At 36.9% G+C, this 23,720-nt stretch overlaps 1 protein-coding gene across 1 annotated transcript; it reads right to left on the minus strand.

The window, feature by feature from the left end:
* Window positions 1–7,796: 7,796 nt before the first annotated feature.
* LOC111881133 (uncharacterized) lies at window positions 7,797–8,957 on the minus strand. The gene is made up of 2 exons (XM_023877527.3): window positions 8,544–8,957; window positions 7,797–8,451 (listed from the first exon to the last, which is right to left on the minus strand). The coding sequence occupies exons 1-2, from the start codon at window positions 8,733–8,735 to the stop codon at window positions 8,209–8,211; spliced, it is 435 nt and encodes a 144-aa protein (XP_023733295.1). The 5' UTR covers window positions 8,736–8,957; the 3' UTR covers window positions 7,797–8,208.
* Between the last annotated feature and the right edge of the window lie 14,763 nt (window positions 8,958–23,720).

The following is a 23,720-nucleotide window of genomic DNA, read 5'->3' on the forward strand; positions in this document are numbered from 1 at the left end:
AATAAATGATACCTGGAACAAGCATTACAAAATTAGAAAGAGTGAGAGAGGAGGTGATGGTTTCGGCAATCATGCAAGATTGAGTAAAATAAGAGTAAAGCCTTTCCTACAAAGCTTAATCTTTATCCAAAGGACTTAACACTTTAAGGCAATCATGCACCTAAGACCTAATTTTCCCCTCATGCTTTTAAGCCATTCCTTCTTTTCATTATTATATGTAAAAGCCCGTAATTTGTTCTCTAAATAACAAGCCACGATTTTAATATATAAAAAGAAGTCAAACTCAGAAATTTTATAAACTCTTTTATAAAATATAAACCTTAACCTTTTGGTAAGATACAAAAAGTCCATATGGTCCAAAATGATGCGCATGACTTATTAATTCATACAATATGAATTATGTAATGTTACTTGCTAACGAAAATTATTATTTCTATGAAATAAATAATTTCCAATTTATTTATAAGAGTTTGTTGAATATTTATTAAAATCAATTTCTAATAAATAATCAATTATATAAAGTTGTTATTAGTGTGACCCTTAGGATCATATGTTAAATAGCAATATCACTTTAATATGACTCTTGAGCATACTAGATCTTTCACGTGCCGGTTTTGTCGCTAAACTTCGATGGGTCATAACTTCTTCGTTTTAAGTCGGATTTCAGCGTTCTTTATATGTACGGAATCCTTGTTACATATATTATACATTTGGCTAAGATTATTTATGTTAAATAATCTTCTTTAAAAAAGTCATTTTTAACGCATATTATCTCTAAATTGACTAGCACGAATCCGTAGGCGTGACAATTATTTCCTCCTTAGGATGATTACGTCCCGGAATCATCAACTAAATTGGGCTTGTATAATGACTCCATATGTTATCTTTTCATCCTAGGTAATAATTGTAACTCTTTTGTCCTTTCAAATGAGTATCTGTCTCTTGGACTTCTTCACTGTTAGTGGTTCTCAATCTTGCATCTGCTCTTCGTACTATATTATATTTTCAATCGTAACCTTTGAGTTACAATATTGATCTTTATTGGAGATTTCTTCTGTTTCTTAACAGCCTTAACTTAAGATAAGTTCTTTACTTCAATTATCGTAGCAGACCGATGGGTCAATGAGCTCTCATCGTATGATGCAACGCCTTAGACTTAGGTCTTTTTGAGTCAGATTCCATCATGGAATATACCTTCCTTCGTGTTATAATGTGATATAGTCACATTCTAGCATGTAGCACTTTTAGCTACAAGCTTCTTACCTTAACTGAGATTGTGATGCTTTTACTGATCGCTTCGATTATCTTTCACTTCAATCTTTTGGCTTAAGTTAGATGCTACATCGAGATTGGTTCTCTGAACCACGTAACATACTTATCTTAGTCGGAATCAATTTGATATGAACACTATGGTCGGAATAACAATCATCTTCTTAGTCATTACCAAAACGATGGTAACGACAGACATGAACAAAACATAATCAATTACCAGCGCCTTGCTAACCTTGTGACTTTCCCTGATCCAAGTGCGAGTCCTGTGCTTCCGGTAGTATAGGCCTCTACTACCTTTCACACCTACTCATACTCGTCCTAAGTATTGTCTCGCAGTCCCCAAGTTCTTATATCCTAAAATCACAACACGATTTAACACATATGAATGTGTCCAAATAATCATAAAAAATTCCCTAGACACTACTAGGACTTCTTCCGTGCGTATATTCAATCATCAATTCTGCTTCAACTCGATTGTTGGTGAAAATACCAGACGATGGGATAACTTCATGGGTTATACCAAAATTTCATTCTTTCTACCAATCGATAGTGTACTTCTCCCGTACGAGACATATTATTTATTAGATGCATTCTGAAGTCAAGATACCTCTCATACGATATCTTCTAATAGGCATCATTCACTATCACCAGCTTTCTTATATCCTCTATTTTCTCAATCTGATACGAGTCCTTATCATGACGTTCCATACACCGTAATAATTGTTCAAGACGAGAAATTTAAGATAGAGAAGGTTTATACGCGTAATCCTCCTTATTACTCCGAAAAGTTACATGCCAGTTCTAATATTGTAGTTAAATGTTTAGAAATCTGAACACATAAAATTTCCAGATCCGGTCGGCAATAGACCACATATCCGATTAAATGATAGCATTATAAAGCATATAAGGCATCTTATAGCATAAATCATTTAGCAAATAAAACCAATGTACGCATCTAATCCTAAAGTAAGCTAGTTCTTGTGTCAATTCAGGTGTACTATCTAAAATATAGTAGACACACTCATCATGATCATCGCTTAGCATTCTAAGTTTAAGTCAAGAAATTTCCTGAAATTCCTAGTTCGCTTAAACTAATGCTCTAATACCAACTGTGACATCCCCAATTTTACGGCCAGAAAAGACCGATTTGTTTATGCTTATTTAAAAATTAGAGTATCCTTTTTGAAAAATAGTATTGTGGAATTTGTTTCCAGAAAAACATGATAATAATATTATCAAAGCATTTCCGAAGAAATGTATTTTTATTTATATTAAAACATTAGTGTGTCATCGTCAATAGAGAAACATAAGCATAACGAAATATTACAAGCCTTACAGTAATTAAACTAGTGGCCTAATACTCCTTGAATCTCTCAGCATAATGTATCTTTCATATAGCCACCTGTGATACAATAAACTAAATGGGTCAGGTTGGGAAACCTGGTGAGTACATAGGATTTTCAACCCACAATAATATAGTTAATTTGTTTCTTCACATATTTCATGTCAAATAATTAAATCGATTACCCATCACCATTTACTTTATTTATTCGTCCCAAAGGATTTATCCTAAGGGTCATCTCTTACATTGTATTTACCTCTCACTGCCTTATATGATTGTTCCTAAGGACTTTTCCTAAGGATCATCGCCAACATCGCATAGACAGTACTGATTCGGGGATTACTCCCCCACTACGTTTCCAACAAGGGTTAGAGTATCATCGCATGAATATGTAGTTACTGCATAGCTTGAAATCGTAATTCATCACCTACAGGTTATGAGCCTGTCAGTGTTTCCACATGACTTGTGTCAGTTGTGGCCATTTATACTCTGGTAGATGACTACATGGAAACATCGTAGGTCAATATTATGGCATCTCCTGTCACACCCTGAGACCAGAACGGCAGAATCGTTCCGCGGTGGAGGACGTCATGTTTAGAATCACAATCATTGTACAATTGCAATCATAGTAAGACAACCATTACAATGAATATATATATATATATATATATATATATATATATATATATGAAAAATGTTTACATCAGTTTGGAACTTGTTTTAAATACACCAAAAGTATGTAGAATATAAAAACATGACTCTTATTGCTCCGGCTCCACTAAGTCCAAGAAGTACCTGTCTACTGATTTCCTGATAATACAAGCAGATTGAAAGAATATCAGCATAAAGCTTGTGAGTTCAAAAGTATTTAATTTTGGTGGAAAATGTTTCTTTGATTCTTTTGAAAAGTGTTCCTCAAGAAAATCCTATATTTTCTTATGAAGAGTGTGTTTGAAAACTCATTCCTTCCATGACTCCCAGATTCATACAAGTTACGTACAATCCAAGGTGTCATGGAATGAATATGAACATCCGTTATTTACTTGTTAAACAATCCGTTTCTGAAAGACCGAGTTATCCCGAGAAAATCCTATATTTTCCCTAAAAGTAGGTTGCTGGTTATCCATTCTAAAAGGAAGTGTACAAGTATCTACCATACTTATATCGTTAAACGTAGTTTCAATGAAAAACCCTGGTTACTCCCAGTGAGGTATATTAGCCTTCTTACATAAATAAAACTAATAAATACATGGTCAACTAAATCCTGAAGGTATTATTAATACCCTTTAGTAATCCAATCGGTTATTACTTTGTGGTTAGTTCACTTGATTCATTATTAAAAAAATAAATCTCTGCTATGTAGGTTGTGAGTGTCATAACCATCACTGACTGGATATGGCCTACAACCGCCAGTATCCTTTATGACTTTGTCACCCGTAGACCTGCCGGTCCGACTATAGCTAGCAGCCAGGTGTGGGGCTGTCAGTCCCGTATAGATCTATACACAACAGTCATGCTCTCCCTACAAGAGATTATGGTTACAACTGCTAGTCCTACACTCTGATTCTGTGGGAGTGTTACCAAGGACGTGTCTCCCACTTAGACTAACAATTTACAAGTAATTATACTGAAAATACTATTTATGATTTGCATGAAACCCTTGTACATTTTACTACATGATTCACAAGTTCAATACCCTAGCTTTGAAAACTGTTTCTACGAGTTGATTTCTTAATCGTTTGGTAAAAACTATTTCCATGTTAAAAGCATACTGAAAATATAATTATCTTAAACAAAATAATATATTTTGAGCACAAGTTTCCTTGTACTTTTGCTTGTATTCCCCCCCCCCCCCCCCCCGTGAAAACATGAAAACTCGGAAAAACGTAGGGGTATGAAGTCACCTTGAGCGAGTGGTTTGATTAAAGGATCGATACGGAAGGCTGGATGTTCAAGTGAAGCCTTGAACACAATTTGATCCTAATTAACACGTAATGACACATAAATGAGTCAAATGAGGGTATTTCACTACTAGATGTGATGGAGAACCACTCTAGGGACTTGGAACTACTTGCACTAAGTGTTAGGACCTTAAAGGATTGCATGAGCGAGGTGTATGGCCACCTTAAAGGTGTGTGTCGCCATGGGTGTGCGGCCCAAGGGGTGTACGGCAGTACACTCATGATGAGAGGTGCCTTTGTGGTGTTTTCAAGGTCCATACTTGCATCCATGAAGTGCTTTAGGTCAATACTCGATTGTAGTGCAAGTTAAGGGTCCTAGAAGTGGGTTTGTTGTCCTAGGGTGTGTTTATGGTCGCACATGGGAGTGTGCTGCCACACAAGGGTGTGTGCGGTCGTACACCCCACATAAGATGTCTAAAATGTCAATTCCAAGGTGCAATAAGGCTGGGGTCATGTCTATCTCGAGTATGGAAGTCAAAATCTCAATTTGGAGGGTGTTTTAAGTGTGTGCGGCCACCTAAAAGGTGGTGTGCGGCCCCCACTCACTTCCAAACATGAAGAACATGACGAATATCGCACAATTAAGGCTTAGATAGAGTGGTCTTTCATGGATATCAAGTTAGAGGATGAATTACTCACTTTCTTGAAGCTTTGGAGGGTTTGTGGTTGAAGAAGCTTGAGAGGAGAAAGTGTTGTGCGCTGCCAAGGTGTCAAAGGAATGAAAGGAAAAGGGGCTACCCTTTATATATAGGTGGGTGTAGGGATGTTATTCGGGTCGGAACCGAACCGAACCGACCCGAAACCGATTAAACCGAAAACCGAATAAGGGTAATTGTATGAACCGAAAACCGAACCAACTAAGCAATACGGGTTCGGTTGGGTTCGGGTATTATTCGGTTCGGTTCGGTTCCGACCCGGATAACCCAAATAACATGTACAAGATGATTAAGGATCCGAATAACCCGAATAACCCAAATAACATTTACAATGTGATTATAAATATTGTATTTTGTATGACTTTTGTAGCTTATGATAAACACGAATAACACATATTAACTATTCTTGATATATAAAATGTAAAATCCAACCACCACAATCTTAAGATATAGTTATTAAACAACATATTAAACACTAAACATTAAACATCCAAAACACCTAAAAAAACTATCTATAAGTATATAAGTTAAACATGAAACATTACGTGAGTATTTTGGGTAACGATTGATATAACATAAGACCGAATAAGCAATCGTGCAGATAGAAAAAAATGTGACTTTTCATATTCGGTTCGGTCCATTAGGACCGAATAAGTCCTTATTCAGGTAACCCGGACCGAATAACCCGAAAACCGAATAAGCCTTATTTAATTACCCGAAAACCGAATCGAATTGCTTATTCGGGTCTAATTCGGTTCGGTTCGGTTCGGTTCGGATTTTCGGGCTAAATTCTCATCCCTAGGTGGGTGTGCTGCCTAGAAGGGAGTGTGCGGCCAAGAAGTGAGTGTGCGGCCGCACACCCATGTGTACGGTCGTACACTCCCCTAAGGGTGTGTATGGCCCGATTTTTGTCACCCTATGGCTTGCTGACTCTTTCCTAACCTCAACCATGGCTATGCTCAAGTTTAGAATGCTTAAATGGACCTTTAAACAGTACGAGAAGTCAACAGTACAAGTTTAACATTTATTGAATTGGCTAAGTGTACAAGATAAAAGTTTCGGGTTGTCACATCATCCCCCGTTAGAGGGAATTTCGTCCCGAAGTTTAAGAACAAAGTACAATCATGAACATGGAAAAAGATGAGGGTACTTCTACTTCATCGAATCCTCGACCTCTCAAGTGAATTCAGGACCCCGCTTGGCATTCCAGCGGACCTTCACTATCGGGATGCAACTTTGCTTGGTGCGTTTGACTTCTCGGTCCATGATTTCAACAGGTTCTTCCACAAAACGTAGACTTTCGTCCAGATTGATCTTGTCGAGAGGAATCACAAGTGTCTCGTCGGACAGACACTTCTTTAGGTTCGACACGTGGAAGACAGGATGAACGTTACTGAGTTCTCGGGGTAACCAGAGTCTGTATGCTACGGGACCGATCCTAGCAAGGATCTCGAATGGCCCAATGTACCTTGGGTTGAGCTTTCCACATCTTCCGAAACGTATCATGCCTTTCCATGGTGAGACCTTCAAAAGGACACGGTCACCAACCTGAAATTCCAAGGGTTTCCGTCTCTTATTGGCGTAGCTCTTTTGTCTATCTCGTGAGGCTTTCAGTCGTTCTCGGATTTGTATGATCTTTTCAGTCATTTCTCGGATGATTTCCGGACCAGTGAGAGTGCTATCAGGGACTTGACCCTTGACTAGTTGCGTGTCACCCACTTCAGCCCAGCACAAAGGGGATCTGCACTTGCGGCCATAGAGGGCTTCAAATGGCGCAACCTTGATGCTGGTATGGTAGCTGTTGTTGTAGGAAAATTCAACCAATGGAAGATGAGTGTCCCATGACGTGCCGAAGTTGATGACACAGGCTCTCAACATATCTTCCAATGTCTGAATTGTTCTCTCACTCTGTCCATCTGTACGACGATGATAAGCCGTGCTCATATCCAACTTAGTTCCAAGAGCCTTCTGTAGTGATTGTCAGAACCTCGATGTAAACCTGCTATCTCGATCAGAGATAATGGATACAGGTACCCCATTAAGGCGAACTATTTCTCAAATGTAGATCTGTGTGAGTCTCTCCATCTTGATGTTTTCTTTGATTGGCAGGAAGTGGGCGGCTTTAGTCAACCGATCGACAATTACCCAGATGGTGTCGTGCCCACTCAGAGATCTGGGTAATTTTGTGATAAAATCCATGGTGATCATTTCCCACTTCCACTTAGGTATCTCCGGCTACTGAAGCAAACTTGAGCGCTTTTGATATTCTACTTTTACCTTGGTACGAGTCAGGCACTTGCCCTGTAACAATTGGTAAAAAAAATTGGTCTGAGTCCGACGGTCAAACCACCGCGAACCGCTATGTATTATTAACCAATCGTGTGTAATTTGAAGTTTATAATGCATATTAAATATATCATATTTATAAATTCTTTTGGAACATCTTAATCTAATCAAACCATCCATCGTTGAATATCGTATCAAAAACCGCCAAAAATTTGATTTAATTGTGACGTTAAAAATAATTTTTTTGCATCAATTATTATATATGAGAGTATGGATGCATTATTGTTACCAAAATACCATCACATGTATATATGCATAACATTAGAAAAGCAAAGAGAGGTGTAATAAAAGATCTATTGGTACATGAAAGTGTCCAGCTTCTTTTCCCATTCATTCTCGATCCTCACTTTTTACACACACTCACACAAATGATCATCCCAATTGCAAATGTATCAAATCTTGAACCAATTGGACATTGTACTCTAAATCTCCAGCAATATCACAAAGTACCACAAAAGTCTTCTAAAAATCTTATTTTTGATCACACAAAAATATCCTCAATCATTCAGACTCACTCTTTCTCTCCCTTCTTTCTGTTTCGATGCACAGCCAAGAACACCTCCATTGGAGGTGGTTTTCTTGTGGTTTCTCCTGTGAGCTAAGCAGCAGCACCCACCTTCCGTTATTCCTTCTATCTTCTCCTGTAGAACATCAACCAAAACAACCCTACACTTGCTGAGGTGCCACCATCGATCAGTCCCCTGTTCTTTGAGTTTAAATGATCGAACCAGAAAAGGAAACTGGTGGAGCCAAGAGACCTCCAATCGCCATCCTTACAACTCGCTCCTGCCTCCAACGACCCCCATCTCACTTTCCCTTTTTGTTTTGATGAGAAAAACAGGTCCCAAACACCCACTGAATTCTCTTTCTTTCCCTGTCAAATAATCAAACCCAATCACCCATCTAAACCTGTTGATCAAGCTCCATTGATTTATAGTCAAAATAAAAAGAAAAAGAAGAAGAAACCTGTGAAGCTGTCGGCCATGGCAGCCCTCTTCCTCCTCCTCTCCACTTGTTTCCGTCAAACACAACCAAACACCCACCTTCCTTGTGTGGTTGATGTCGGCAGACGAAGGAGCAGTTTTCGCGGCCCCTGTTCGTTCCTCCCTTCTTCTTCTTCGACCGGATTGAGCACCGGTGGTGCTTTTCACGGTTCATCACTGCCCATCAGCCCTACATCTTCTCTTGATGCCGTTCTTCTTGCTTCCTCAGTCACATCGAGTACTGATGGTGCTCGCCTCGATCGGCGACTGTTGCTGCACTTCATCGGTTTGTATGCTGTCGGCGATAAAAGAAGAACTGCAGAGGGGCGTCGGAGTTGGGCGATTACCCCTCGTCGCTGCATTCATTCTCGTTCGTTCCAATCAGACGCAAAAAGAAGAAGACGATCCCTTTTCCCATTTGTTTGAATTACTTACCAATATCAGCCCCTAATGTTTATCAAATGGCCAAAAAGAACCCCTCACTTGTATTAACTAATCAAATCAGTTCCCTTCCTAGTTCCCAGCCCTAAATTTTGTCAACGGGTCAAAAGCAGCCCCTCTTTTGGATTATTTAATCAAAAGCAGCCCTACACATATTTTACAAGATTTAAAAAAATCAACCTTTTGACCTAAATCATTCTAAAAACAATCCATTTAGTTTTAAATATTACAAAACAAACCCCAAAGTGTCTCAAAGTTCAAGAATGTTTATTTTGCGGTTATTTACGAAAAGGCTTCACCAAAAAGGACCGGGATCGGACTCACACTTCAAGAGTGAGTTTCTACGGCCCCTCTTTTATGGTTTTAATATTTGGGGGAGAATATATGCGTGTCTATTAAAGTTTGATGATTTTCAAGTTTTATATACAAAATAACATCTTACTTTGTTATCGGTCAAACGTTTATGAAATAGCAATCTAAAGACGTGATAAATCACTAGCAAATCTATTAAGTTAAAGTAGATTGTTATAAGTTGATATAATTATACTGTATGTGAAATATAAATATAATTATTAACAAAAATCATAAGATTATAAGTAGATTGCTATAATTACACAAGTGGATATTATGAGTCACAAAAATGAGGACTTTACATGTATAAGATAAAGTATCTCATGGAAGCATGGAACGATATAATAATGACCAAAACTATTATCTGTGTATAAAATGAAAGTATATTGTCATAATTGATGGAAGATTAAATTCATGAGATTATATAATTATTAGTTAAAATTATAAGATATAACTTTTAATATATATATATATATATATATATATATATATATATATATATATATATATATATATATATATATATATATATATATATATATATAAGGTTATGTAAAAATGAATTGAGAAGTTATTAATATATTTGTATATTAATTATAGCAACATAACTTCATTATACTAAGTTATTTATTCTTATCACAATAAATAACATGATCGACTTTAGAGCTTACGAGTCGTTATTTACGAAATAAATACTTGTCGAGTATTGTATTTAAAGACTTTATCTTTATCCCAAACTAAATGTATTAAAATTATTATCGCATAATTTATATAAAATATGGGGAATGTAGATTTACGGTCGATCCAAACTTGGATAAATTCAAAAATTAGCTATTATGCTAATACAGCATCGAAACCGTATCTAGTATGATAAATCCTTGAAGTTATAAGAATTTCAGTTATCGTTTTCCTAAACGGTGAATAATTTTACATATCTAGTGAATTTTGAACGGAAGATTTAGGTTCATCATACCTATTCAATGTAGGTTCATCATACCTACTCCATGTATTTCGTATAGGTTCATCATACCTATTCCATGTAGGTTCATCATACCTACTCCATATATTCCATATAGGTTCATCATACCTATTCCATGTAGGATCATCATACCTACTCTGTATATTCGATATAGGTTCATCATACCTATTCTATAGGTTTATCAAACCTATTCTACATGCCATATCCAATACGTTTGAGTTTCAGTTATAAACTATTCTAGGTTTCGCGAAAGCTAAGATCTCAATACTTAGTAGAAACTCTCCAATATATAACCGTTAATCCTCGAGGGAACGACTAACGTTGGGTGTAAGTGTCATATTATTGATCTTATACGGTACGACCGCCCGCCTGGAGTTGCTAGCTACAACTACATCTGACGAGATGAATATTGGCGTTGACGTTAGCATTATCGAAACATTACCACGTGTTACAACGGGGTGAATGACTTTAGCACACACGCCTTATTATGGTGTCGGTGCTTTAATAAAGTATAGTGTCATGAGTTCGTTTATGATTTCATTATAAAATCCCAGTTTTGTTTCGTTACCGTATAGAATCGATATTGGATTTATACAGGGTTTATGTTCACTCATTCTAGTTGAAAGAAATTGTATTTAATGGGATAGCTTGTGATTCAAAGCGATAAGTGTCAATACCAAAAATTAAGTTATATAACACTTAATTAATATCATGACACGACTCGGCAAGATTTATTAACTTATATAAGATAAGTTATTCATATAAACCATTTGTTTGTATAAGAAAACACAATATTTATGTGGGGGGAGTTTGCCCCACCAGTTAAGTGTCGGTTTTCAAATTAAGTCAGATAATACTTAATTATTGTCACGACACGATTTTACAAAGTTCATAAATTCAAGACTTATGAGTTTTTCATATCAATGATTCAAATTCTTGTATAAGGTTTCAAGAGTAAAGTTGGTTATTCTATGTTCTCATAAAGGGTACCATTTCCTATTTTTATATAATTTGATATTCAAGATCTTTATATAAAAATGCATTTTGATATAAGTCTGAATTACTTATATGTATTTTCCAACTTTTGTACATTTGGATTTGAACAAATGGTATTTATGAATGAGTCATAACACATTTTTATAACTCAATTATTTTATACTTTTAATAGAAAAGTAAATATTTATAAGAGCTGGTCAACCAGCTAAATTTTATCAAACATTTTTGGGTATGAAATACTCTGTGTCAAAACCTGTAGAACTCACCAACAATTTTGTTGACGTATTTTAATGCATGTATTCTCAGGTTATTTAGCAGTTCGGAAGTGTTTGCTCAGAAGACTCTCTGTTAGTTATATTATATTGTTGTAAATGTTGGATTGTTAGGCGTGTGTCTTGATTTAGTAATAGTCATTGTCAATGTAATTTCTATTTTGGTAATAATAGAAGATTATATTTGTACTGCTCAATGTATGTTTAATAACTGTGATTACTGATTCACGTCGCGCACCTCGGCGTTTCCGTCGGCGACCGAGGGTGTGATATGCCCACGAAAGTAGCAATTTCTGCCTTCATGTTCGGCCACCAATAGAGTTGTTTGAGATCCAGATACATTTTATCCGAACCTGGGTGAACAGAGTACCTTGTCTTGTGAGCTTCGTTCATGACAACTTCTCTGTAACCACCATACTTCGAGGTCCAGATACGGTCCATGAAATAGTAAACTCCGTCTCCCTTGACCACTAAGTTCTTTTCCATTCCATACAGGGCTTCATCCAACATGTTCTCTGGTTTTAAGGCTTCCAGCTGAGCCTCTCGGATGTGTGTGGATAATCGGGAATGGATGGTCATCGTCAATGCCTTCACTCTATGACACAAATATTCCTTTTGGCTGATGGCATCCGCTACCACATTGGCCTTGCCAGGATAGTAGCGAATTTCGCACTCGTAGTCACTGAGTAGTTCTACCCATCGCTGTTGTCTCATGTTTAACTCCTTCGGATCAAGGATATGTTGCAAGCTCTTATGGTCGGTGAAAATGGTGCACTTGGTTCCGTAGAGGTAGTGTCTCCAGATCTTTAACGCGAAGACCCCTGCTCCCAACTCTAGATCGTGTGTTGTGTAATTGACTTCGTGTGTTTTCAACTGTCTCGAGGCATAGGCGATAACCTTTCCTCGCTGCATGAGCACACAGCCTAGGCCCTGATTGGATGCATCACAGTAGACCACGAAGTCTTCCGTCCCTTCGGGCAGGGACAAGGTAGGTGTGCTGCATAGGTCCTGCTTCAATGTTTGGAACGCAATGTCTTGCTTTTCTCCCCAACTAAAGTTTACACCTTTCTGTGTCAGGGTGGTTAAAGGCTTAGCGATTTTGGAGAAGTTTTAGATAAATATGCGATAATAGCCAGCGAGACCCAAGAATTGGCGGATTTTTGTGGGTGTCTTTGGTGCTGACCAGTTCTCAATTGCTTTGGTCTTGGAAGGGTCCATGTGTATGCCTTCCTTGCTAACCACGTGACCAAGGAAAGTTACCTTCCTGATCCAAAACTCACACTTTGAGAATTTTGCATATAGTTTCTCCGTCCTTAGTGTTTCTAGCACCTGCCTCAAGTGTTGCTTATGATCATCCTCGCTTCGCGAGTAGACAAGTATGTCGTCAATGAACACGATCACAAACTTGTCTAGGAAAGGGAGGCACACCCAATTCATCAGGTCCATGAATACTGCCAGTGCCTTGGTCAGACCAAAGGGCATTACTACAAACTCGTAGTGTCTGTAGGGAGTTCGGAATGTTGTCTTAGGCACATCATTCTCATGAACTCGCAACTGATGGCACCCTGATCTTAGATCTATCTTCGACAAGTAACTGGCTCTCTGAAGTTGATCGAAGAGCTCGTCGATTCTGGGTAGGGGATAACGGTTCTTGATGGTCAGCTTGTTCAGTTCTCGGTAGTTGATGCACATCCGGAAAGATCCATCTTTCTTCTTTACGAATAATATCGGGGCTCCCCAAGGTGAAGAGCTCGATCTTATGAATCCTTTGCGGATCAGCTCATTGAGCTGGCTGGATAATTCTTGCATTTCTGTCGACGCTAAACGATAAGGAGACTTAGCTACAGGAGTAGCTTCGGGGATTAAGTCGATGCGAAACTCGACTTGACGCTCGGGAGGAATTCCCGGGAGGTCTTCGGGGAAGACGTCAGGAAAGTTACAGACTTCGGGGATGCTCTCGAGGTCTTTAACTTTTTGCATCTCGTCGACAACATGAGTTAGGAATGCATGGCACTCCTTCCGCAAATATTTATGGGCTTTGATGCATGAAATGATACGAAGGTTTGAACTGGGTTTATCACCATAAATCATGAGGGCTTCACCCGAGGGAAGATTGAGGCGGATAGCTTTCTCGAAGCAAAGGATATTAGCATGATTGGGGCTTAACCAATCCATGCCGATAATGACATCGAAACTTTTTATGGAGACTGGCATAAGATCGATGGGAAAGGAATGATCGTCTAGGGTAAGAGTACAACCTATGAATATGTCACTAGTGTTCTCTTTCTTTCCGTTAGCCATCTCGACAGTGAATGTTTCGGTTAAAGGTTGGGATTTACATTTGATTAGATGTTTGAATGCATGACTAACAAAACTCCTCTCCGCACCATAATCGAAAAGAATGCATGCATAAGAGTTGTCAAGGAGGAACGTACCCATAACAACGGTAGGATTAGCGAACGCTTCCTCCTGACCCATTGCCAGCATCCTTCCTGTATTGCCACCTGTTGTTGCCTTAGGACAATCTCTCTTGAAGTTCCCAACCTCTCCATAGCCATAGCAAGCCTGACCAGCTGCCGCTCCAGGAGCCTGATTGGTTGGTTGGACTGGACCTTTGCCGAATCGAGTTGTGTGTCCCTTCTTGCCACAGCTGGTGCACGACATCTCCCGACATTATCTCTGATGATGGTAGTTGCATAGAGGTAGTTTTCCAGCATAGCGACTGGGGTTTGTTGGAGTAACGGGGACTGCAGCAGGAGTACTAGCAGCGTGGACTGCCACTGTTTGTTGTTTCTTGAAGGGCTCCTGAGAGGACTGGCCCTTGCGTTTGTTGTCGAACTTCTTAGTCCTCCCACCACTCTTCTTTTGTGGCTCGGGGGCGGCAACTACCTAACCCAGATCCTTGGTGCTTTCAAATGTAGTCGGTCTAGCAGGCAAAACATTTCCTTTGGTTGGGGCCGTCAGTCCCCAGATGTACCTCTCAGTTTTCTTGCTTTCTGGGGTGACCATTCCCAGACAAAGATGGGCTAGATCACAAAATCTAGCGGTGTAGGCAGCGATGTCGGAATCCTTCATCTTCAAGTTCCAGAGTTCGTGCTCCAACTTTTGCACCTCGCCCCTCGGGCAGTATTCCTCAAGCATGAGTTCCATCAGTCTTTCCCAACCCATGGCATTAGCCACTGGCAGGGTTAGGGTTTTGACTTGACCATTCCACCAGGTCAAAGCTCTGTCGGTGAAGGTGCAGGCGGTGAACTTCACCTTGTTGGCTTCGGAACAGGCACAAATTTCGAAGATAGATTCGATCTTCTCGAACCATCAATTCAAAGCGATAACACCTCCATTTCCGTCAAAGGACTTGGGTTTTGCAGTCATGAAGTCCTTATAGGAACACTACTTTTGATGTCCCTGACTTCCGTCTTGCTGTTGTGGGTCGGTTCCACCTCCAGCCCCACTAGAGTTCACTTGTGCCATTACTACAGTCACGACGGCTGTAATTGTTGCCTGGAACATGACGGGGTCGAACTGATGGGGTGGTGGTGGTGGTGGTGTTTCGTTGTTTCTTCTTATGGGTCTTGGTCGGGGAGGCATCTTGTTCTAGAAACAATCAGGAAGAAGAGGATGGTAAGTCCTCGAGATATATGAAACAAGATATATCTCATCCTGATAATAAAAATATTCTACCAAGCGATAAGCACAGAAAGGTTACTAACACAAGTAAGTTATCGCTTAAGAAAGAAGAGGTAGCAACACTTGGAATAAATCTGTATACTGAATTTGGCTCTAGCTAAAATATTCCTATAGTATTTTATGTTGGATGTTTTTGTTCTTGGTAAGTTTTAGGCTTGCTGTAACACCACAGTCACTCCCAAGCACATGTTGTTCATGTCTCGAATGAATATAGATGATCAAGCTATATTAACCCTAGACATGATTACATAACTGCCTAGGTTTAACCGCGGTGTCCCAACATCCAAATACTTTTGTTTTGTTCTTCCTATGACAATTCTGGTACGCAGGTATATTTGTATACTTTTAGTTTAGAGCACTTAGGCCCCTTAATTTTTATAATTGTATACCATGTAAGGTTCGGTATACTTAGTTTGCTATAAAAAAGGGCTTTGATACCAATCTGTCACACCCCGAAACCAGAACGGCGGAATCGTTCCAGGGTGGAGGACGTCATGTTTAGCATCACAACCATTTTACAATAGCAATCATAGTAACACAACGATTACAATGAATATATATGATAAATGTTTACATCAATTTGGAACTTGTTTTAAATACACCAAAAGTATGTAGAATATAAAAACATGACTCTTATTGCTCCGACTCCACTAAGTCTAGGAAGTATCTGTCTACGGATTTCCTGAGAATACAAGCAGTTTGAAAGAATATCAGCATACAGTTGGTGATTTCATAAGTATTTAGTTTTGGTGGAAAATGTTTCTTTGATGCTTTTGAAAAGTGTTCCTCAAGAAAATCCTATATTTTCTTATGAAGAGTGTGTTTGAAAACTCATTCCTTCCATGACTCCCATATTCATACAAGTTATGTACAATCCAAGGTGTCATGGAATGAATATGAACATTCGTTAGTTACTTTTTAAAAAATCTGTTTATGAAAGGCCGATTTATCCCAGGAAAATCCTATATTTTCCCTAAAAGTAGGTTGTTGGTTATCCATTCTAAAATTAAGTGTACAAGTATCTACCATACTTATATCGTTAAACGTAGTTTCCTTGAAAAACCCTGGTTACTCCCAGTGAGGTATATTATCCTTATTACATAAATAAAACTAATAAATACATGGTCAACTAAATCCTGAAGGTATTATTAATACCCTTTAGTAATCAAATCGGTTATTACTTTGTGGTTAGTTCACTTGATTCATTATTACAAAAGTAAATCTTTGCTATCTAGGTTTTGACTGTCATAACCATAACTGACTGGATATGGCCCGCAACGGTCGGTATCCTTTATGACTTTGTCACCCATAGACCTGTCGGTCCGACTGTAGCTAGCAGCTAGGTGCGTGGTTGTTAGTCCCGTATAGATCTATACACAACAGTCATGCTCTCTCTACAAGAGATTCTGGTTACAAGTGCTAGTCCTACACTCTGATTATGTGGGAGTGTTACCAAGGACGTGTCTCCAACTTACACTAACAATTTACAAGTAATAATACTGAAAATCCTGTTTATGATTTGCATGAATCCCTTGTACATTTTACTACATGATTCACAAGTTCGTTACCCTAGTTTTGAAAACTATTTCTACGAGTTGATTTCTTAATCATTTGGTAAAAACTATTTCCATGTTAAAAGCATACTGAAAATATAATTATCTTAAACAAAATAATATATTTTGAGCACAAGTTTACTTGTACTTTTGCTTGTATTCCCCCCCCCCCCTCCGTGAAAACATGAAAACTCGGAAAAACGTAGGGGTATGAAGTCACCTTGAGCGAGTGGTTTGATTGAAGGATCGATACGGAAAGCTGGATGTTCAAGTGAAGCCTTGAACACAATTTGATCCTAATTAACACGTAATGACACATAAATGAGTCAAATGAGGGTATTTCACTACTAGATGTGATGGAGAACCACTCTAGGGACTTGGAACTACTTGTACTAAGTGTTAGGACCTTAAAGGATTGCATGAGGGAAGTGTATGGCCACCTTAAAGGTGTGTGCGGCCATGGGTGTGCGGCCCAAGGGGTGTGCAACCGTACACTCATGATGAGAGGTGCCTTTGTGGTGTTTTCAAGGTCCATACATGCATCCATGAAGTGTTCTAGGTCTATACTTGATTGTGTGGCCACCTAAAAGGGGGTGTGCGGCCGCACTCACTTCTAAACACGAAGAACATGACGAATTTCACACACTTAAGGCTTAGATAGAGTGGTCTTTCATGGATATCAAGTTAGAGGATGAATTACTCACTTTCTTGAAGCTTTGGAGGGTTTGTGGTTGAAGAAGCTTGAGAGGAGAAAGTGTTGTGTGCTGCCAAGTTGTCAAAGGAATGAAAGGAAAGGGGCTACCCTTTATATAGAGGTGGGTGTGCTGCCTAGAAGGGAGTGTGCGGCTAAGAAGTGAGTGTGCGGCCGCACACCCATGTGTACGACCGTACACTCCCCCTAAGGGTGTGTATGACCCGGTTTTTGTCACCCTATGGCTTGCTGACTCTTTCCTAGCCTTAACCTTGGCTATGCTCAAGCTGAGAATGCTTAAATGGACCCTTAAACAGTACGAGAAGTCAAAAGTACAAGTTTAACATTGATTAAATTGGCTAAGTGTACAAGATAAAAGTTTCGGGTTGTCACATCTCCTAATCATTTCTCATCTCACATCACGAATTTATCATCACCTATCTTTCATAACCTGGTTATCATCACTTGTCTGTCATCACCTATCACTCATCACCCGTCGCTACCCAATACATATTTATAAGTATATAATACTTATATGATTAAATCAGTTAAATATCATCTCATAATATCTTATCTAACACATAATATTCTTAGCACAAATAATAAGCACATAAGCATGTAATTATCTAGATACTTCATATCTATGTGTAAGATGAAAGTAACTATGCACTCACTTGTTAAAGTGACAATTCAAAATTTGGGCAGCGCTTCGCTTCTAACAATTGTCTTTCCGTTGACGAAACCTAGTATTATTATCACTAAGTTTTAGTCTAATATTTATTGCGACTAATTATTAGTCTAGATTCATCATTAACTCAACGTCTACTTCAAGATCTATCAAGTAAGGAACAACCAGGTAGGATCATATTGGAGGTAGGGTTCGTTTGGTATACGAAGTATACTGTTTGGAAACCCCACTTTAAACACCTTACTAAATCACAGCCTAAGCATCATCCCCGTAAGTAGATTAATAAGTATAACGACTTGGAATCACTCATGAATCTTGTTTATAGGTTCATTATAACAATAATGAACATAAACAAAAGTTATACTTGAAGTATGGTAAGCATAACTCACTTACAAGGGGGTTTAGCGAGGAACTAGGCTCTACATGGGCAGAACTTCTGAGCCAAAAGCTCTTCCTATTAGGGCCTTCTAGCGCTTTGGGACTCACTTATATCTCCTAAGAAAGGCTAGAGAAAAGCCTTGAGGCTTTGGGGTGTTTGAGAGAGAAGGGTTAAGAAAGGTATGAGAAAACAAGTGATTTGCACCTTCTATATATAGGCTAGAAGAGCCACGAATGTGGGGCGTTCAAGAGCTGAAAAATGGGCGTTCTAGTTCCAGGTGTCACAATCATGTTCTAAGCCGTGGGGAATAAGGTGAGGCCCAGATCGCTCCACGTGTCACTCGCTGGTTATTCCAAAAACTAATTATCTTCTAAAATCTATAACTTTCACATACGAGCTCCGTTTTTATGTTCTTTAAATCCACGCATAGGCATCGACGTGATCTACAACTTTCGTTTAGATTCCGTCGGCTAATTTTGACTTTATTTTTAAAATTATATTTTAACAGGCTTAGACAGTTAAAGTCCGTTAAAAATTCATAACTTTGTCATCTGACGTCCGTTTTCGACTATCTCTATATCATTGAGCTCCTATTAACTAGATCTTCAATTCTCATTTAGGTTGTGTTGGCTAAAAATTGATTGATCTAAATTTCGATTTTCGGGTTGTATACTACTATGCAAAATCTTAGAAATATCATAACTTTCTCAAACAAAGTCAGATTTGGACGTTCTCTATATGCTCGATCTCGGTTTAACATATACTATGACTTTTGTTTAGATCACTAAGGCTAAAAAGTAGCTTATTAAAAATTCACTTTTTACGATACACGACGACATGTCAGTTTTGTCGTAAAACTTCGATGGGTCATAACTTCTTCGTTTTAATTCGGATTTCAGCGTTGTTTATATGTACATAATCCTTGTGACGTATACTATAACTTTGGTTAAGATTATTTATGTTAAATAATCTTCTATCGAAAAGTCATTTTTAATGCTTAATATCTCTAAATTGACTAACCCGAATCTGCGGACGTAATTATATATATATATATATATATATATATATATATATATATGAATTATAATTGGATTATGACTTTATTCTGGGATGAAGATTAAGTTTAGATGGAATGAGGTTTAACCCAAACATAATGACACAATATACTACAAAATAAGAATACACTACTTTAGAAGTTGAAATATAATATGATTGGATGAATGAGTTCATTGAAAAACTATGTTGATTTCTACCATTCAAGGATCACATATAAATCTTTATGACTTCGAGAGTATACTTAATCAAGCTAGGAGACTCTGTGTCACGAAAGAGCACCAATCATATACGCCAAGATATTTAACTATACCTAGAGTAAAGTCAAACATGGAGACGAAAGTATTCTTAGAATTCACACAAATTAAGTCTAGTCAAACTGATTAATAAAGTATTTCTTTTGAGCTAAGTATCAATGGTCACACTTCAGCTATAAGACTTTATTGTTCTAGAAATGGGATTTTGATTTGGATTTAGTATTTTGGATATTGGAACATTGTGACAAGTATTATATAATGTTTTGATATACTGGGGTATGATCATAACATCAATACTTGTTGTGTTCTATATTAACATGTATAATCCATGAATATTCTTTTTATTTTAAAAGTTAATAGTAGGTTATAATTATGGGAGCAATTATGAAGTAAGACTAATATGAATTAGATTAGTTAACTTTCACCATATGAAAGTAGGCAATGGGTTGTAACCAAGTTTCATAGGTACTGGTCAGAGAACTAGTATTGAGCTGATCTGCATCAAGATCAACTCATGGATCGCTATCATAAGTGATACTTGATTAAAAGGTACTATTTTTGTATCCTTCACACCTAAGATACATAGTGGGACTTAAGTGTAGGGAGTGTTGTGCTTTGATATGGTTAAATGTGGGTTCTTAACTGGGTAGTTATAAAAGCCATTTTTAGGTATGGTGTGAACTATGAAAGAGGCTTATCTAGATGGGATTTGTTCCTTTTATGTGTTGAGAGTTAGACATCTAAGGCGCCTTACCAAAAGTTGACACCTAATGAGATTGATTGCGATCCGTATCTCATGTTAAACATGATGTTTGTGACAAAAGGGATAACTGATAAACTTACCTTATAAACCAATTGTAGCTTTGAGCTTCTGGGAATTGGGGGTTGATAGAATGACACAAAGTCGTATGTTGATGGGGGAAGTGAAATTTTTTTAGACGTTCTCCACTATCTATATTAGTTTAATATGAATCTTGTGCAAGTGGAAGATTGAAAGATCTAGTATGCTCAAGAAGCATATTAAAGTGATATACTGATTAACATATGATACTAATGGGCCATACTAACAACAACTTGACACTATTGATTGTTTATTACAAATTGATTTTAATAAATAAATTATAAACTCTTATAATTAATTGGAAATTATTTATTTCATGGAAGTATTAATTTTTAATTGCAAGTAACATAATATATCATGTGATATGATTTATTAAGTCATGTACATTATTTTGGACTAGAAAGACTTTTGTCTTTTACCCAAAAGTCAAAGTTAATATTTTATAAGAAGTTTACAAAATTTATAAACTTTTTTCTTCTTTTATATCTTTATAAGAATGAATAAAAGAAGCATGACCTTTTGATTATTTAAATCAAAAGAAAGCATGGAATCAAGTTTTGGGGAACATTAGGGACATGGTAGGTCTCAAAGTGCTAAGACCTTATAGGTATTACCTTTTATTTAAGACAATAACATGAAGGCTTTCATTTTTGGTGCATTTTTCATGCCAAAACCATAGCTTTTTGTTTCTCCCTCCTTCTATCTAGTTTTGGTTCATTACTTGGAAGACAACTTGCACTTTTACTCTTTTAAAGTTCATACTTTGGTTATGAACTTTAAGCTTAAGAGTATAAGAGTTTGAAGACTAACATCATCATCAAGTTGGATTATTGTTGGTGTCTCAAAGAATTCTACATTCTTCAACAACTTCCTAACCTCCCCTTGAGGATTCAAAAACTACAAAGGTTGGTATGCTCTTCTTCTTCTTCTTTGGTTGTTGTTTAATCTTTCTACAACTTGCAAGATGATCCTTGGTGGGTATAATTTGTTATGTTATTTTCAAAAAATAGAATTCTTCTGTTTGCCATTTTACTAGTTTATGAAACTAGTTTTAAAATAAAACCGCAACAAAATTAACATACCAGTTTATCTCTCTCTCTCTCTCTCTCACTATATATATATATATATATATATATATATATATATATATATATATATATATATATGACTTTATGGAATAAATGTAAAGTCCATTTTGTGTTGCCCCCACCAACTAGAAATAACTAGAAATGACTTGTGTGTGTGTGTATATATATATATATATATATATATATATATATATATATACACACACACACACATTAAAGTCATTTCTAGTTGGGGGGCAACATAAAATGGACTTTACTTTTATTAATCCATAAATTTATACTAATTTAGTTATGAATTTTGACCAATTTAGTTATGACCTTGGACACCTATTCCAACAATATAAACCTTGTGGCTTTGTTGTTTATTGGGAAAAACGTCATCAACAAGTTTCTGGATGATGAACCTTACCGATTCCACTTCATATAGATAAATGAATTCTTGTAATCTCTCGCATATGACATTGGGAGCTTTGATGTTGAAATTCATGATCCCTTAGATCGAAATTCACCTAAAGACATCGACAATGTATTCGAAGGAATATAAAACAGATGATACATAGTTCATGATGATCAAGAACCTCGAGTTATTTATAGTTAAGGAGATAAAGGTCCTAAATACTTCATTAGCTTACAATAAAATCATCGTTGCACCTCCTTATTCCTATAAAGTATCGCCGACATCAAATTGAAATACAAGAGGGCTCTTAAGGATTTAAAAGTCTTAATCATGAAAGATATAGAATGAGTATTTATGGTTCATGCATTCATCAAGAGAGTTATAAACATCCTTGACAACAACCACTCAGGTGTTGATACATAAGTTGATCAATACAAACATATCTGAAGTGTTGACGATCTGAAGACTTAATGATCTGAAGAGTGAATACACCATAATGTTGGGATCCGAAGGTGAAAGAAGATTAGTAGACGTTTATAGTGTTAGTATTTAGAAGACATTATACGATTGTAACTAATGTGATTATATCATGTTCATAGAGTTGTATTTCTTAAAATATACTACAACTAATGTAGCTTTATGGTAGTCTTTATACTGTACCTTGTATCACATATGTGATTTGGGTTTCCATTGTAATTGTCCAACTTTGAATATTTTCAATCTAGTAGTGTTTCTCACATATTGTTTGGGGGTGTTTGAGATTTCTTTTCAAAACAGTTTATTGGTTTCTTGAAAAACTAATAAGTCAAAAAAGAGTTTGACAAACTCAAAAACATTTTTCAAAATAGTTTTTCTATTAACATAAAAAATCACTTTTTAAAAAGCATGTAAAATTTGATTTTTGGATTTGAGCTGTGAAAGGCCTTGTAAGTGCCTTGCTCATGCCTTCCCGCCTTACTATGTCAAAGAGCAAAAAATGCATTCAATGAAGGCGTTTTTGACTTTTTAACCAATATAACTTCAAAAAACATTTTTTAACTTATTAATTTATTGGTTTTTTCATTATAAAAGCTAATTATCAAACACTTTTTAAAAAACTATTTTTACGACTAAGTTAATAAACACTTCTATCTATCAGACACCATTTTTTAAAAAACGAAACCTTACCATATCAACATTATCAAACATTGTTTAAAAATTATCAACTTCTTCTATAATATATGTCATATCGTATTGGTTGTTGGTCCTCTTCTTCATTGTTGGCTTTATATGTAAAATTAAATGTTGTTCGTGATTACCTAGCAATCCTATACGTATGCTAATTGTAAAACTGATTGTACGTAAAGTTGATTCACTAGTAATAATAACTCGCAAGACCATAACAATATTAGTATATTACTATTGGAAAAGTGACATCGCCAATTAACAGTCATTATTTCATGTGATTGGTTCTATTTTTTAACAAAACAACTTATGCGATTTTTGTC

The sequence above is a fragment of the Lactuca sativa genome, chromosome 5 (genome assembly GCF_002870075.4).
Source record: "Lactuca sativa cultivar Salinas chromosome 5, Lsat_Salinas_v11, whole genome shotgun sequence".
Classification (NCBI taxonomy): Eukaryota; Viridiplantae; Streptophyta; class Magnoliopsida; order Asterales; family Asteraceae; genus Lactuca; species Lactuca sativa.

Excerpts from the sequence above, each read along its gene's own strand:
- LOC111881133 (XM_023877527.3), bottom strand. The coding sequence starts at position 8,735 with ATGAACCGTGAAAAGCACCACCGGTGCTCAATCCGGTCGAAGAAGAAG. Across the intron at positions 8,452-8,543 it reads CATGGCCGACAGCTTCACAG|GGAAAGAAAGAGAATTCAGT; the intron begins GTTTCTTCTTCT and ends ATTATTTGACAG.